The 17,680-nt window shown below is 35.7% G+C and overlaps 1 protein-coding gene across 1 annotated transcript in view; it reads right to left on the minus strand.

The window, feature by feature from the left end:
• LOC107035316 (tRNA (32-2'-O)-methyltransferase regulator THADA-like) overlaps positions 1-17,680 on the minus strand; it is a 31,396-nt gene that overhangs the window by 4,705 nt on the left and 9,011 nt on the right. The window contains exons 9-16 of the mRNA XM_072960700.1: positions 14,678-14,859; positions 11,535-11,629; positions 10,394-10,614; positions 8,443-9,143; positions 6,863-7,014; positions 5,777-5,932; positions 4,929-5,051; positions 3,618-3,741 (exon numbers count right to left, since the gene is read on the minus strand). Coding sequence (XP_072816801.1) covers positions 3,618-3,741; positions 4,929-5,051; positions 5,777-5,932; positions 6,863-7,014; positions 8,443-9,143; positions 10,394-10,614; positions 11,535-11,629; positions 14,678-14,859 — 1,754 coding nt within the window. The remainder of the gene's footprint in view (positions 1-3,617; positions 3,742-4,928; positions 5,052-5,776; positions 5,933-6,862; positions 7,015-8,442; positions 9,144-10,393; positions 10,615-11,534; positions 11,630-14,677; positions 14,860-17,680) is intronic.

Genomic DNA, 17,680 nt, shown 5'->3' on the forward strand with positions numbered 1-17,680 from the left:
TTCACCACTGAATATGGTGTTGGCTGTGGGCTTTTCATGAATGTCCTTTTTTATCATATTGAGGAAGCTCCCTTCTATTCCTAGTTTGCTAAATATTCATGTATCATAAAAGGGTGCTGAATTTTGTAAATGCTTTTTCTGCATTGATTGAGATTAACATTTTTCCCCCCTTCATTCTAATGTGGTGCATTACAGTCACTATTTTTTTGTTATGTTGAAACACCCCTGCATTCCTGGGATAAATTCCACTTACTTAGTTAAAGTTTATAATATTTTTAATATGCTGCTGGATTTGATTTGCTAGCATTTTGCTGAGAATTTCTGCATCTATATTCATAAAAGACACTGGCTGTAGTTTTCTCCTCTTGTGGTACTTCTGTCTAGCTTTGGTATCAGAGTGATGCTGGCTTTGTAGAATGAGTTAGGAAGAGTTCATTCCTCTTCAATTTTTTTGAATTTTGAGAAGGACTGTGTTAATTCTTTAAATGTTTGGTAGAATGCACCAGGAAAGCCACCCCCATCCCTGTACTTTTCTTTGCTTGAGAGGCTTTTGATTACTGATTCCATTTCTTTATTTGTTATAATATAAGTCTGTTCAAATTTTCCATTTCTCCTTGAGCCAGCAATCTGTATGTTTCTAAGAATTTGTCCATCTCATCCAGGTTAATTTATTGAAAATATATTATAATTGTTCACAGTATTATCCTATAATCCTTTTCATTTCTTTAAGGTCAGCAGAAACGTCTTTACTTTTATTTCTGATTTTAGTTATTTGTGCCTTCTTTTTTTTCATTCTTGGTCAGTATAGCAAAAACTTTCTCAATTTCGTTGATCTTTTAAAAAAAATAACTTTTGGTTTCGTTGATTCTGTATTGTTTCTCTATTCTCTATTTCTTTTATCTTTGTTTTAATCTTTATTATTTCCTCCCTTCTGCAGCTTTGGGTTAAGTTTGTTCTTTTTCTAATTTCACGAGGCATAAAGTTAGGTTACTGATTTCAGATCTTTTTTCTTTTTTAATGTAGGCATTCAGTCATAAGTCTCCCTATGAGCACTGCTTTTGCATCATCCCATAAGTTTTGGTAAATTGTATTTTTATTTTCATTCCTCTCAGAGTATTTGCTAATCTCCCTTGTGATTTTTTTCTTTGATCCATTGGTTGTTTAAGAGCTCTGTTCAAATTGGAAGCCTTCTCTGACACTGCTGTATGAAACAGCTAGAACTCCCAACCTCCCAGGTACCCTGAATTCCCCTGCCCTACTCTTCCTGAAATATTTTTGCATTCTACTAGTATATCCCCATCTGAAATTCTATGCATTCCTTGTTAATTTACTGTCTGTCTCCCTTCACTAAAATCTAAGCTAAAAACGGGAAGCATTCTGTTTTGCACACTGCATATCCTTGACACTAAATAAATATTTGATGAACAAACCATTTTAGTCTAATTGTGGAAGCCCATTTTTCATCATGAATACTGTGACATCTTATTCCAAGTGAGAAAGATGCATGTGGGTTATTCTTCTTGAACTAGGACATACTTGAAGAAAGGCAAAAACCATTATACTAATCCCAAATCACAGTCCTTCTATAAAATAATATAAAAACCCACATTAATATCCTTGAGATAAAGATGAAGAATGAATTTTCATTACCCATCCTGTATTCCACGGTCATGCTTCTTCAGCCTCCTTTACAGTTAATGGGTACAGTATGGCTTTACTCTATTTGCATTACCTCCTGGGTGAATTCATTTTCTGTGTGTGGATGCTGTAACAAATTGCCTTGAATTTGGTGGCTTCAAACTACAGAAATCTATTTTCTCACAGTTGTGGAAGCCAGAAGTCTGAAATCAAGGTGTCTGTAAGGCGATGCTCACTCTCGAGGCTCTAAGAGAGAATTCATTCCTCATCTCTTTCAGCTTCTGGTGGCTGGCATTCCCTGGCTTACAGCCATATCACTCTAATCTCTACCTCCAGCTTCACAATGACTTCTCCTTTTCTATTTGTCACATTTCCCTCTGTCTCTCTCTCATAACAACACCTGCATTTAGGCCTATCCATATAATCCAAGATTATCCCATTTTAAGACCTTTAACTTAGCCATATCTTCAAAGATCTCTTTTCTAAGTAAGGTTCATATTCACAGGTTCTAAGATTTGGTGTGGGTATCTTTCAGAGGTCATTTTTCAGCCTATTACATTTACCTTAATCAGGTGATCAAATTTATCATCATGAATAACAGGACAGACCAACATCATATATCTCCTGATAGCATGCCCTGAGAAAGTACACTACATCACCTGTGCAGTAGTACTCCTGCCAAAAATGCAAAACCTGAACCAAATTATGAGAAAATAATAAGACAAACCCAAACTGAGATACGTTCTTCCAAAATGTTAATGTCATGAAATATGAAACTTTCCAGACAGAAAAAGATTCAAGAGGCACAACAACAAAATGCAATGTGTGATCTTGGGCTGGTTCCTGGATTGTGGGGAAAAGTTTTTTTGCTATTAAAAAGCCATTTGTTAGTTAAACTGGAATAATTTGAATGTGGACTATATATTAGATAACAGCATTGTAGCAACATGAATTCCTGAATTTGATCATTGTATTATGGTTAGAAAATTAATGAGACAGTGAGGCAAAGCAAATATGGCAAAATAATAACAACTTACAAATCTAGGTAAAGGGTATATGTCTGAACTATTCTTGAAAATTCATTGTTAGTTTCAACTTTTTCAAAACAAAAACTTGAAAAAATGGTTTTCTTCAAGTGAAGCAAACCTGTATTAACCACAAATAACTGTCTCTCCACCAAAAATTATACTTTGTCTAAAAATTTAAACTTAAAAAAAAAAACCCAACTATAGTATAAAGCTCCCTGGCCCTCTGGCCATTCCCTCTAAAAGAGCAGGACATTTTTCTGTCTGTCCACAGTCAAGGAAGAATGAGCACAAACAAAAAAATCCACACTAAAATATATATACACTCATATACAAGCACAAAAATCATTTCTTGTCAAAAAGGAAAATAAAACAATTCAAAAGAGGGAAGTTAAATATTCATCCTCTTGAGTACCCCACAGAGTACCCCGGCTTACAGCCATATCACTCTAATCTCTAATCTCTTGGTGTGATCAAACCAGAATGCCTGGAAATGACATCCTTATATTGTCTTTCCGAAACCAGGTTGAGACTTACGAAACAGATAGCATATAAGGGAAACCACATTTTAACCACAAAGAGTCACTAAGGAATGTTACACATAAGGGAAACTATTAGTGTTTTAATTTTTTAAACATAAAGAACAGACTGGGCATCCTAAAGCAGCAACACACGCATTAGGGGGTGAGGGCAGCAGCTTTTCTCATAGTAAGCATAATCCATGAAACTGTAGTTTTGGGTTGGCAAATAATGATCACTAAGAAGTTTCTCTCCCTTATGTCCCTTACTGGGAAACTGAATAATGTCTACGTAAGAATTATATAGTGAGACTAACACCTCCCATAAGAATCTAAACAAAAGACAACAAACCTGAAACTCAAGGGAAACAAAATGTTGAAAAAGTATGTTTGGCAAGAAAACAAATAGTTTCCCCAAACATTACTGAAAACTTACCTTCTGGTACAGGAAAAACATCAGCTACTGAGCCTAAAATGGTTAAAGCTGAAAATCTAGTTGGGTAGGAAGAGCCAGGAAATAATGCTTCAAAAAGACTGCTGCAAATGGATGACATGAAATTCTAAAAAAAAAAAATTTACAGTAAGTATAATTGAGCTAACTCACAACAGGTTTTCGTCAAAGTATCACTCTAAAGAGTGTACTTAGTTTTTCTAATTAAGAGAGAAAAGATTTTTAAAAAAAATACTACTTGTTCACTTTGCTTGACAATTCAGATTGGCACCTTTGACCATGAGTTCATAACTTTAATGAATCGTATCTCTGTAGAGTCAACAAGAAGTATGGAAGAAAACGAAAACATTAATTTTAAAAGCTATGTGAACCCCCATGTTCACTGCAGTATTACTTACAATAGCCAAGATACAGAAACAATCTAAGTGTCCATGGATGGATAAACAGGTAAATAAATAGGTCAGACAGAGTAGGACAAATACTATATGATCTCACTTCTATGCAGAATGAAAAAAAAAATTTTAAAAAAACAAAAACAAGCTCATAAATACAGAGACCAGACTGGTGGTTACTGAGGGGGTGGGGAAGCTGGTGGTTGGCAAAACGGGTGAATAGAGTCAAGAAGTAGAAGTTTCCATTTATAAAATAAAGAGGTCATGGGATATAATGCACAGTATAGTGACTATAGTTAATAACACTGTATTGTATATTGAAAAGCTGTGAAGAAAAAACTTTTTGTAACTTTAGTGACAGATATTGACTAGAATGTATGGTAATCAGGTCCCAATACATACAAATATCAAATCACTGTGCTGTACACTTGAAACTAATATAATATGTCAATTACACCAAATTTTTTAATTAAAAAAAGAAAAACCAAGGAATACAATTCTAGCTATAGTCCAAATCAGAAAAAACTTTTTTTTTTTTGCAAAAACATGATCCTTCTGCCCTGACTTGTGTTAAAGCTGTATGAATATTGATTTCCTTCACCAGAAGCATTCAGGCAATTACCTTTTTGTTAAAGTACTACATTCATCTGGCCCAGATAAACTGTAAAATATTGAGGTTAGCCCATTAATGTTATTCTGTATGAGACTTCAAGTTCAGCCCTGGTTCCACAACTCAGGTTACCACAACAGAAGTGTCAAAGCACCAGAAGGAGTATGTAAAACCCAGCTTGAAGGGAAAAAACACAGAAACACTACTCACCAAGAGACTTCCATTTATTCCCCTTTAATGTTTATTCATAATTGTCTTAGGTTAAATCTGTGTGTCTAGAAATATACCACCTACCTTATATTGCTCTAAAGAAACAGAAGGGTGCTGTCTGGTTAACTCATTCTCTGGTTCATGTTTGGATTTACTTTGCTCCAGTTTATAAAGTACCTGTGAACTTTCCTGTATCCTACAAAACAACTTTGAGAAAAAGAAAAATGAAGCATATGTGAGCCACATTAACTTTAAACATCAGCTTGAAAGGCAAAGGAAGAACTTTCTAAATTCTTTAGACTAAAACTTCAGGCAAGGGGAATACTGGTTTTTAAACTCTTAATATTTACACAGTAATGCTTCTTTTTGACAGAGAATTAACATTTACATTTTTGAAATCAAAAAACCAAAATATTACTGCAAACCAGAAGACACAGTCATTAAACCACCGTTCTCCCATTTCCCCTGGGTCAGCATGAACCTAAAGGTGATACACTCACTTCTATACTCTACCAACTCTTCACCCCAGAAACATGTGGTGGGGTTAATTAAGTTGAATTATTTAATAATGACTGTTTCTTGGGGCATTTATAAAAATATAAGGGCATTCTTCCTCCTCTTACCAAAGTTTTCTTAAGTTACCTTACACCCTGAAAACTCCAGCACTAGGGTTTTTTTCTTTCAAAAAAAAAGAGCTTAAGGTTGATTTATTACACCAAAATGAAAGGAATTTTCACTTTAGATTTTAATCCCAAATGTACACTTTATGGAATCATAGAACAAACAGTTCACAGAAGGGCCACGAAGAGCCGTGGGCGTCCAATCCCATGACCATTACTCCCCACACTCTGCCAAAACCTGGCCTCGTTTTAAAAAATGATTTCCAGAGCAAAGTTCACCACTTTCCTACACTTTATGATGAGAAATTCTACCTTTTTAAGAAGAGAACAAATCTGTTGCCGCACTCCTGGAGACTGACTGTTAAGGTTGTATGTGATAAAGAACTGAATCCACTGCATTTCTTCTGTGGAAACAATTTCTGTGCTTCGATTACTTTCACAAAGCAAGCCCAATGTATCGATCCGTACCTAAAATACAGCAAGCAATAGAATGGTGCCTTTTCAATGAAATAAGCAAAACCTAAACCACTTGACATGTTTAATTACTTACACAGGCTACCAAAGGGGGAAAAAAACCCAGTAAACCTCAGTTTACCCATATGTACCTCAGAAAGCTTCCCTAATCCCAAAGGTCCTTTGGTTATTTCCAACAAAATTATTCTACATAAATGTATAAATTGGGTATTTACAGAAGTCAAAAATCCTAAGATTCTTATTCCACAGTATGCTCAACTTCACTCTTTTCTTTTTCCTCAGTGACCACTTTGCACCCGGACACCATCATCTCACCCTCCAATTACCATCATGCACATCTAACTGGCCTCTTGGTTTCTTTTTGCTCCCATCTGGCAACTCATCTGTTTCCATTCATGCCACTTCCTGGCTGAAGCAGAGTGTCTCTGGTCTCCACTTAACTGGATAAAATCTGTAGTCTTTAGTCAAGCATTGGAAGTGTCCACAAAATGGACAAAATACTCCACTCCTACCAAACAAGGTCCTCAATCTCCCTTCAGCCCTTGTTTATTTGCATCCTTCCATGCTAAGCAGGTGCCAGAGCTTCCTCTCCTTTGATCACATTTATCGCTTTCCTAATCAACCACCACCTACACTCAGATCAATCTCTTCTGAGCCTCCCAAGTTCTTACACATAAAGGTACAGTCGTATCTTTATTGCCTTTTCAGAGTTTCCAGTTGTTTTATGGAGGTTTTCTTATTCCCTCATCTAAACTTTAAGTAGCCTGAGTGTCATGTCTACACTTTTCACTTTCTATGCATTCTTATGGAGCCCCTAAAACAGTGCTGGGCATAACATAGGGGCCTCCATACCACACTGCTAAATGAACAAATGAATCAGGGATCTACTGCATGTATGCATTCCCCATTATTTTGTTTACTTACTTGGCAGTGCTGATGAATTAAGCCTTGCTTTATTCTTTCACTGGACACAAGGTCCCTCCAGGCATCAGTTGCAGATTGAAGATGCCCATGAGCTCTAGCTGTTCGCAGACATGCCATCAGAGCTCCCAGAGACCCTCTGCTATCATAAGACCCTAAGGATGAAAAAGATCACTCCTGTCTCAAAAGCACAATAACAAAGGCCACCACTGTGCTATTTAACAACTACCACATTTTCATGTTTGCAGTTAACATTTTATTTCAAGAAATAAAAATCATGTATTTTCGGCTAAATTCTAACATGAAATAGTACTCCTATTATAAAATCATTATTTCTAAGGATTTAATAGTTCATATGTCAGTAATTTCAGTAAGTACAATCCACTTACTGTTAACTTAAAAAAAATCATAATCTTTGGCTGATATTTTTACCTTTTCCTTGACAGTGAGAAAATAAATCAGGAAGTCAATCAGGAAAAAAATCAGGTGGAGAAATATTTAAAACCATAAAAATAACTAAGATGACTTACAGCTGAAAAACACTTTAGTGACTGAAGACCATTATTTCTCTAAAAATAAACACAGAACCTCTCTGTATATTTTGAAATCACTGTTTCTTCTGAGCAAAGAAGATCAAAGGAGGATCACAAAGAACTTGATGCCTTCAGAGGCCAGATATCAGCCCTTACTAAGGGGGCACGGAGCTCTGACCCACAGACACCGTGATTTAAAAAGAAAGACTGCCTTACTTCAGAACAGATCCATGAGCCCTCACCTTTAGGTGGCTTCTCAAAAAAGCAAGAACGATTGTTGTTAAAAACGATCAACAATGGCTCATTTTTGTATACAAGAATCAAATTTTCCAGCTGTCTCATGGTTATTCTCTGAAGGACTGAAAGTTTTTAATTTAAATTTTAGTTGGAAATATCCTTAAAATGTGATGTAAAGTACCATATTCCTGCTTTGTTAAGCAGAATGTAGTCATTTTAAGATTTACATGATGAGTCCGGATCATTATTTTATATATTAATCACTAAATTATGCTTTAATGCAGTGATTCGTTCAGGGTTACCGAGTTTCAGTGGAATGTTTACACCTATTCTAAATGACCAGAGACAGCTGTTTCTTGAGGTGATGCTTCTAAATTTTTTTATCTCTTTCCCAGAGACAAATACTTGCTACTGCCAATTTGCCTGTCTTTAACCTTGCCTAAAACAATTTTTAATTACTGTTTCAATCACTTGAATAAGCAAATTATTTAAAACACACAAACTTTCACTCCAGTTTGACAATTAAATAACAAATAAAAACTTAGTAAAATGAATTAAAACCTAGTAATAAAAGGAACCTCATAATGATAATTGGAATTAATCTTTAGCTTATAGAAATGCCTTCAGCCAAAAATCTCTGTACAGCTAGGTACAGAAACATTTGTTTCAATCCAAAATCTCTATAATTAATATCCTCCCTCACTATTTATGGAAGTGGTAATATTTAAATTCAAATATGGTCAACATCTGCCTAGGTACCCATATTTAAGCATCCTAACTAGAAATTACAACAATAAAAATTCATCTTCTTACCAGTTTTAGCATCAGCAGAAGTCTGAAGAATCTTTACCATGTAGCTTAAGCTGTCAGGGTTGCAATTCAGTAATTTTGGCAAGTAATAATCAATCACGTAAGATTTTTGATCCAGATTTCCTTCACACAGTATAAAAAGGAGAGGAGAAACCCAAGTCTCATGCCACTTATCAATCCAAGTGTTGTCGACAGCCTGGGATTTCAAACGACTCTTATGGTTTTTAAACATAGTTTCCAACAGGTCACTTGCATAAGGCACCAATGACTGATCCCCCATCACCTCTAAGATTTGCGATGGAACAGTTTTAGCTAATGCCAAAATATGTTCAATTCCTATGTACTCTACTAAACAACCAAGGCATGTGTACTTTCCTTTACTATGCCATTCCAATCGCAGAAGACTCTCAGTCAGTTCCAAAATGAAATGATCAGTGGCCAAATCTGACTTTTTTGGCTCTTCTATAGTGAGCTGGTGCATTTGGAGAATATTTCTGAATATGATTTTGGTCTGGTGTCTCAAAGCATCCAATGGATGTTCCCAGTGGGTATAGATATATTCCAAAAGTCTCCTAACTATGCTTGAATTCCCATTCAGACTGTCCTTTAGGCTTGGGGAACTTGATTCAAGGACATGTATGGCAGAATTAGTCCAACACACCAAAATTCTAGACAGAAACATTTCCAGAGTTGACTCCTTGATCCTGAAGAAAAATGAGCCATGTTATTATAAACTGACCAGTAAAAGTAATTTCATTTTATAATCATGTAGACTTTAAACATATAAAACATAAAGAATGATCAGAAAATCAAATCATTATTAAATTTATAACAACACAAAAAAATACAACAAACAAAGCCAAAACAGATCTCAAATTTGTACATGAATCTTTCCATTTAATAAAAATTAATCCAAAAAAGAACACAAGGAAACTTTGGGGGGTGATGGAAATGTTCATTATTTTAATTGTGATGATGGTTTCCCAGGTGTTTTAAAATATACTGAGGGGATAGGACAGGAGAATATTAGAGAGAATGGGGTTTTTTAGGGGGTAATGAAAATATTCTAAAGTTGACTATGGTGATAGTTGCCCAACCCTACAAACATACTAAAAAAAAAATTCAATTACATACTTTAAATAGGTGAATTGTATGGAAATATAAAGTATGTCTCAATAAAGCTGTTATAAAATAAACAATAAAGAAGTTTTTTGAAAAAGAATATAAAAGCAAATATGCGTATGTTCATATATGACTGAAGAATTGTGCTGTACACCAGAAATTGACACACTGTAAACTGACTATACTTCAATAAAAATATATACATACAAAAAAAGGAACTGTACATCATAAATGGATGAATTATATGGTATATGAATTATATCTCAATAAAGCTGTTTTTAAAAAGTAGATCTAAATTACATTGAAATATGCACAATTTACACCAAAAAACCCACAAAGTACAATCCAGTGGAGTTAGAAGACCTTGTTACAGCTCTGGCTTGGGTGCTTGTCCAAAATATACTGTTAGGTAAGCATTTACTTTCCTAAGCTTCACTCTACCCATTCAACAGATTAGACTTCCTATCCTATCTATCAGACAGGTGAGGATCACATCAAATTACCTACCAGAAGTTATTCATAAGAACTAAAGTATTATATGTATAGAAATTTTCATAGGCTTTTTGAAAATGCTTGCATTAGAGACTGAATGTTAAATTAATTTTGAAAATGGTCACTATAGGTTAACCTGCACCAATAGTTTCTCTCTCCCATTATCCCACCTTCTCTTGTTCTACTTTCACATTTACTTCATTCCCTACACATATCTCCCTTTTAATTTAGGATTATCCTGACCACTTTCCATTGAATTTCTAAGTAAGCTGGCTTCACTGCCTTCTTTTAAATGTCTGACAAGCAAAACAAAATATGAGACAGCAGCATCAAAACTCACTGTGAACTCAAGGTGAACAAAACATGCACAGTATCCAAGAGCAGAGCCTCCCGACTGGGGCCCATCCTCCCATCCTGCCAGTCCAACATGGTGAGCGTCCCCTGACACAGGAATAAGAGAGCTGACTGGGAGACATCAGCACAGCAAAGGTTCCCGCAGCAGTCCAAAAGCCACGCGCGGACGCTGGCACAGTCCACTGAACCGAGAAGCGAACTACTAATCTGGAAAAATACAACGAAGCTGATTACAGATAAGGCCTCTGAAAATTCCTAGAGATACTTCAAAATACAAATCCAAAATTCTCTTTTCCCTGAAACATCCTTGGAAAAATAACTGAATCTAAAGCTGAAAAAGCCGCAAGTGTTAAAATTATTACTACATCAAAACAAAAAAAATTAAATCTAAGCACATGAACCATTTTGCTGGTTTGAATGTTCTGGTAGAGCACAACACATCGCCACCTGCAGGTGGATGAGCTTATTAACTAATGTTTTGTTAGAGGTGATTTGAGAAATAAAAAAATTTAATTTTATCCAATGATAATTACTTTGTGTGATCTTGTACATACCTATTTGGCATAAAGTCATTTTGCTCTTAGTAGAGAACTAAAATAACTCCCTAGATAATACAGCAAGAAAAAAAAACTGCTAGTACTAAACACAAGAATTGTGGCTCAAATTATTAATTCACACTTCCCATAGAGTCAAATTTACTGAACAATTGATTCCAGAGTGATTCCTGTCTAAAGTACAATATTTGAGTTATTTTTAATAAAAACAACATACTTATCAAAAGTTATTACCGTATATATCTACACATTAATCTCTGTACAATTTTAATACTACAAATATCTTTTATGATACTGAGAGATGGAACTGAACAACACTAGAAATAAACAAAGATATACACCAAATAATATTGATAATGATTACCTTTGTGAGATGGATTTATAGGTATTATCGTCTTCTCTCTGCTTTATCTAAATTTTTGAAGCTGTCTCTTATAGTAAGAGAAAAAGGCCATCAGAAAGGTTCTGACTGTGCCAATAAAATTTTTTCTTAAATTCACTTCTTTAAAAACATTTTTAAAACATGTGTCTAATTATCAATAAAGTATAATTCTTAAAAAGAGATGTACTGACCAAATCAGGAATCTTTTCAGGTGGATGAAACATAGCTTTAATAAAAAGAATAACAGCTAATCCAGATGTACTCTGAATTGTTTGTAAGAGGTCATCTATTAGGTAAAAAAGTAGAAAGCATGTATTAAAGGATGATGGATACTGTGGTGCAGCAGACAGAGCAGATGCTGTGAGGTCAGACAGTCCTGAGTGCAATTTCTAGCCTGACAACTTCCTGGGTGAACAGGCCTTGGGTAAGTTATTTAACTTCCCAGGGACTCAGCTTTTCTGTAAAATGGGAAAAATATAACACTTAACTGACACAGTTGTAAGGCTGAAATGAATAATGAACATAAAGGCTTTTATAGCTAGCACATTCTCAACAGATGTGATTTCTTCTTTTCTCCACTAACATCCACTCACTCCCAGCATATCTATCAGCAATACCACATGTCCCCTCCCCTCCACTGATGCCTCTGCATTCCAACCCCCACATGCATTACTTTTTCTTCAAGTGATTTCAGGGCATGCATAAAGAGCTTACATCAGTGCTAACCACAAACTTTGCTACTGTCGGCATGGTACCCAATATAACCAAACCACCTTAGCTTACTATATTCTTCTGGTTTTCTGTTAGCCTCTGGTTTGTGAGAAAGTATAGAAAATAATAGGTGAATTATTCAACTTGGGGTAAGAATTATGAACACCTACTAAAAATTTCCTACTAAATATTCATTTCTGCCCTTTATCCCTGTTAACAGAACTGTGACTTTGATTGGGACATTCATATGCCCAGCCACAGGCAGGATACCTGCTTCTTCAATCTTCCTTGCGACTAAAGGTACCATATGAGGATTCAGGCCAATGGGAATGTAAGCAGTAATCCCTTGGCTATTTTTGTTCTTCCTGATTAAAGGTAAAGATGCAACTGGTCTTCCTTCCTGCTCTGAATACAGACATGATGTCTGGAGTTACAGCAGTCATATAACAGCCATGAAACAACAAACATGGGGGTGAAAGCCAACAGCTGAAGATGGTAAAGCAGAAAGGCAGAGATGTTTGGCTCAAACTGCCTACAGTAGTCCTGGAGCACCTGCCTCTGAACTTGTTATGTGGGGAGGCACATTTGCTTACATCCCTGAATTTCAGTTTTCTGTTACTTACAGCTAAACACTTTGATACATGAAGTTTAAAATCTTAGGAAAGAATAGCATTGATTAAGTGCCATCAGCTTCTCAGAAAAGTGATTGCCTCACATTAACATGTCTTCTCTGCATTTCACCAATTAAAGTTTTTCTTTACATTAACAAATTCCTTTTTTAAAAGGAAATATCCTTTAAAAAGATGTCTACATTATGCCTTAATAAAAACCTTTCCTTTTTTATTTTTTTTATTTTATTTGGTTATAGTCAGTTTACAATGTTGTGTCAATTTCCAGTGTAGAGCACAATTTTTCAGTTATACATGAACATACATATATTCATTGTCACATTCTTTTTCACTGTGAGCTACCACAAGATCTTGTATATATCTCCCTGTGCTATACAGTATAATCTTGTTTATCTATTCTATATACACCTGTCAGTATCTATAAATTTCAAACTTCCAGTCTGTCCCTTCCCAGCTCCTTCCCCCTGAAAACCTTTCCTTTTCATGTCTATCTGAGATTCCAGGATGGAAAAAAAAAAAGATAAAGAAAAGAAGTATTAATGAGATGATATAGTTAGAACTTCCACTAGTTTCCAGGGTTAAAAACATATCAAAAATGAGATACTATTTTTTTTCCCATTAGCCTAGGAAAACTAAACCAGTTACTGTTCTTTACAAACAAGGGCTCTGGACAGACCCATTAATTTTTTTTAATTAAGTTAATATTCATATACAAATTACCATATAGAATAGGAGGTGAAAAAGTAATATAACTTTTTATGTAGATATTTATATGTTAAGTATCACTTTGTTGTTAATCTTATTATAATATAAAACACAGATACAGAAAACCATCCAAAACAAATGTACAGCTTAATAATTATTAGAAGGTGAACACCCTTGTACCCACTGATGCAAGGCAAGAAACAAAACTTAGCCATCCAGCCCAGAAGGTTCACCCATGTGCCTCATCCCAATCACAGGCCCCGCTCTCTAACCCCGAGTAAACATTATCCTGACTTTCATAGTAATGACTTCCTTATTTTCAAAAAACAGCTTTATTAATCAAATGTGCATCCTAGACACTATAATTAAGTCTTGTCCATTTTTTTTAAATTGATATGTCTTTTAATCTACAGGTGCCCTCCCTGTCTCTTTCTTTTTATTATAATTTTTGTTGAAGAACTCTGGCCTTTTAACCTGTAGTTTCCCACAATCTGGATGTTTGTTTACTCCTAGTGCAGTTCAACAAGTTCTTCTGTCCTCTGTGATTCCTGCAAATTGGCAGGTGACCTACAGATGGATCAGTCTCAGGTTCAATCCCTAAGGAAGACTCTAGGTGGTAAAAGCAAGACTTTAAGTGGTACACGTTGCCTGCCTGCCTGTCTCTGTAATGTCAGCAGTCATTGATGCTTAATGCCCACCTCAAATCACTGGGACTTACAAAATGGTGATCCCTGATTCTATCACTTCGTTTTAACTTCTAAGTTGAAATACTTTTATAAAGACACTCTTCTCAGTAACTACTTGGTTTCCCAGTGGTACAGTTCATAAGGACAGAAGTGACATGAGACATAAGGAGAAATAATGACCAGCCCCACAATGACTGTCATTATCTGAATGTAATACTTGCTGCTAAGGAGATATGCATGGATTACACTAAACTTTCCAGATCTTCCTGCCAAATGTGGAAGTTTTTCAAGAATTTTCTTTTGTTTTATAAAGTCTGTGGCTTTTCAACACTAAGATTGTTAGGTTTTCTTCTTTGTATACAACATATACATGAACACATGCACAGATATATTTAGAAAAATCCTCCAACATTATCCCTCAATGAATTGGTGTTATTTGAAAGATAAAGCATGAAAACCTTGTAATCCAGGAACTTTCTCCACTTTAAAGGGCTAGGGGAGGGGAAGTTTTACATCTCACTTTTAATTATCAAATATTTCGTACCATTAGTATCAAAAACTGATTGACAATTATAATCATCATTTTTATGTTTTTACACTTACCATCAGTTAAAAACTTGGTAAAAATACTCAGCAATTCACACATACTTTGCCATGTGGGAGAATTCTTCAATCGACTCCTCTGGAAACCTGGTATTTTCTGTACCAACATCACAGAAACTCTAATGCCTACCAACAAGTCATTCATCAATTGCGTTTGAACAATGTGATTTCCAGCCAATTTTCTACAATGAAGAAAACATATTATTACAAAAGAAAACTCAAACAAAAATGTCACCATTTCTATTTCTCTCCAAAATAAAACATACTCCTCAATCAAAAGGCCAAAATTAGCTTTAGATTATAATCAATATTTATGCCTCTTAGGTCCATTCCCATAAACATTCCAGTTATGTAGACATTTATTGCACACTTTCAACACTCTTAACTTACCTCAAATTTCCCTTTTTCTCAGCCTCACTTCTTTTTAAAGTAAACATAACAAATCAAGAAAAAAATGACACAATTTATTAATCTGAACACTCCCTATCCTGGATACTTTCTTCACCTGGCTCCCAAGATGCCAGGTTCTCCTAGGTTTTCTCCTGCTCCACCGTTGCCGCTCCTTCTCAGGCGCCTTGGCTAGTTCATCCTCTTCGCCCAGACCTCTTTCTATCAGAGGTCGCCACAACTCAGCCTTTAGTCCCCTTCTTCTGTCCATCTAATTCAGTCCCGTGGTGCTGAGCTCATCTAGCTCATAAATTTTAAATTATAATCTCTACGCTGACAATCCTTCAATTTTCATCTCTAGCCCGACCTCTCTTTCTAATTCCAGATTTGTATATGCAACTTCCTATTCAATATCTTCACTTGGATGTCGAAAAGACATCTCAAACAATGTGACCTTATCCACAACTCCAAACCAGCTCCACCTGCTAGGATCTCTAGCCTACAAAAACTCTGTAACCATCCTTGATTCCTCTCCCCACCATCCCATCTGTAAGAAAATCCTATTGGTTCTACCTCCAAAATCTATCTAGAATCAAAACACCTCCACTGCTACTCCCAGCCTGAGCCACTCTCATCCCTCCTTTATGTTACTATTACTTCAAAAGCCTCCTAACTGGTCTTCCAGCTTCTATCCTTGTTCCTCTCAATTATCAACATAGCAGAACACAAGAGTAATGATATTAAAACAACAGTCAGGGAAAACAGTTTGGGGTTCCTCAAAAAGTTAAACATAGAATTACTACATGATACAGTAATTCTGCTCCTAAGTATATGCCCCAAAGAACTAAAAGTAGAGACTCAAACAGATACTTGTACGCCAGTGTTTATAGCAGTATTATTCACATTCACGAAAAGGTAGAAACAGCCTACATGTCCATCAACAGATGAATGGATAAACAAAATGTGGCTTATACTACAATGGAGTATCATTCTGCCATTAAAATAGGCCTGAAATTCTGATACATCCAACAATACAGGTTAACCTTTATAACACTGTAAGTAACATAAGCCAGACACAAAAGGACAAATACTGAATTCCACTTATCTGAGGTATCTAGAAAATGCAAATTCAAAGAGACAGAAAGTGGAATAGAAGTTACCAGGGTTGTGGGAAGAGATAAAAAGACAGTGAATGTTCTTTTGGACACATTGAATTTGAGGCACCTGTAAAACATCCAGGATGCCCAGGAGGCAACCACTATATGAGTCTACCACCAGGGTAGAGATCTAATTAGGAGTGATAAATCTGGGAATCCTAAGTACATAGATGGTAGCTGACACAAAGAAGTAGATGATATTAAGCACTGAGAACAAACAGAATGAAAAGGACAGAACTCACACTTCAGAGGAGAGCAGAGGAAGAAGAGCGTAAGAGGAGACAGAGAAGGAGTTCCAGGTAAGGCAGAAAGAGATCTTGGGTTAAAGACGGCACACAGATATACTTCTATTCTCCCCCAGAACCTCCCTAAACCAACAGCCAAGGGATTTAAAACATAAAAAGACACAAATGATAAACAGACAATAAGACAACAATAACATTTTATAAGCAGATAGATGAGTGATAAACTAACTTGGCAAAATCAGGAAAGGTGAGTACTAAGCCAGAGAACAAGCCCAGAGCAATCTGATTTGCAGCCCCGAAAGGCTAAGAAATTTTTGGCACCAGGTACTCCTTGATGTGGTGGTAAATGTAGGGATGAAATCAGGAAGACTGGCTACAAGTCTGCCGAAGAAGAATAAGAACTCTGGATCATACCTCTAAGCCAGCAAACAACTGGTTTACCTCTAGAGAAGCTAAAACAGCAGATGTCAGAACAGAAAGACAGCACAGACATGGCAACAGTATCATACTGCAAACAGGAGAATGAGGTAAATAGATGTACAATGAATGCCAAATGCCAAGATTTCAGCCTTCTTCCTTCACTCAGCAACCAGATTAAGCCAATGGTTTGAAAGATTCTTCCGTGGCAAATCTGCTACCACTGGAAAAAGACCTCAAGGGTTCCCATATGAAAAAGCCCAGCTAGACTAGCCTACAATAAAACTTATAATCAACCCCTCCCATATGCATAGAGATTCAAATAAACTCTTGGTGCCCCATTCTTAAATGAGTGCTCAGCCAAGGATCACAATGTCTGAGGAAAGTTTCTAGCAACAAATAGAGTGGACAAAGGCAGCAAACAGAAAAAAAAGCTTGGAAGAAATAGAGATCATGTAAAGATAGGAAAACTTAAAACAAACAAAAAACACTGTCATTAATATCCTCAATGAGATAAGAGAGGATACTTCATCTGTGAAATAAGAACAGGATGCTATGAAAAAGGAACACTCAGGTGGAGGAAAGAGCTCTTCCCTTTCTCATTTATTCTCATAATTTATTTGATTTTTTAAAATTAAATATCAAACCTCTAAAAAATAAATTTAAATAATTAGGTCTAATGTTAATGGAGAGGGATGGAAAGGAGCACATTCTGGAACCTTTTAAAAATTTCCTTTGTATAAAGACAATGCACAACTGCAAATGTGCACACACACATACACAAGCATGGAAACACA

Source organism: Vicugna pacos, chromosome 5, assembly GCF_048564905.1.
Source record: "Vicugna pacos chromosome 5, VicPac4, whole genome shotgun sequence".
NCBI lineage: Eukaryota > Metazoa > Chordata > Mammalia > Artiodactyla > Camelidae > Vicugna > Vicugna pacos.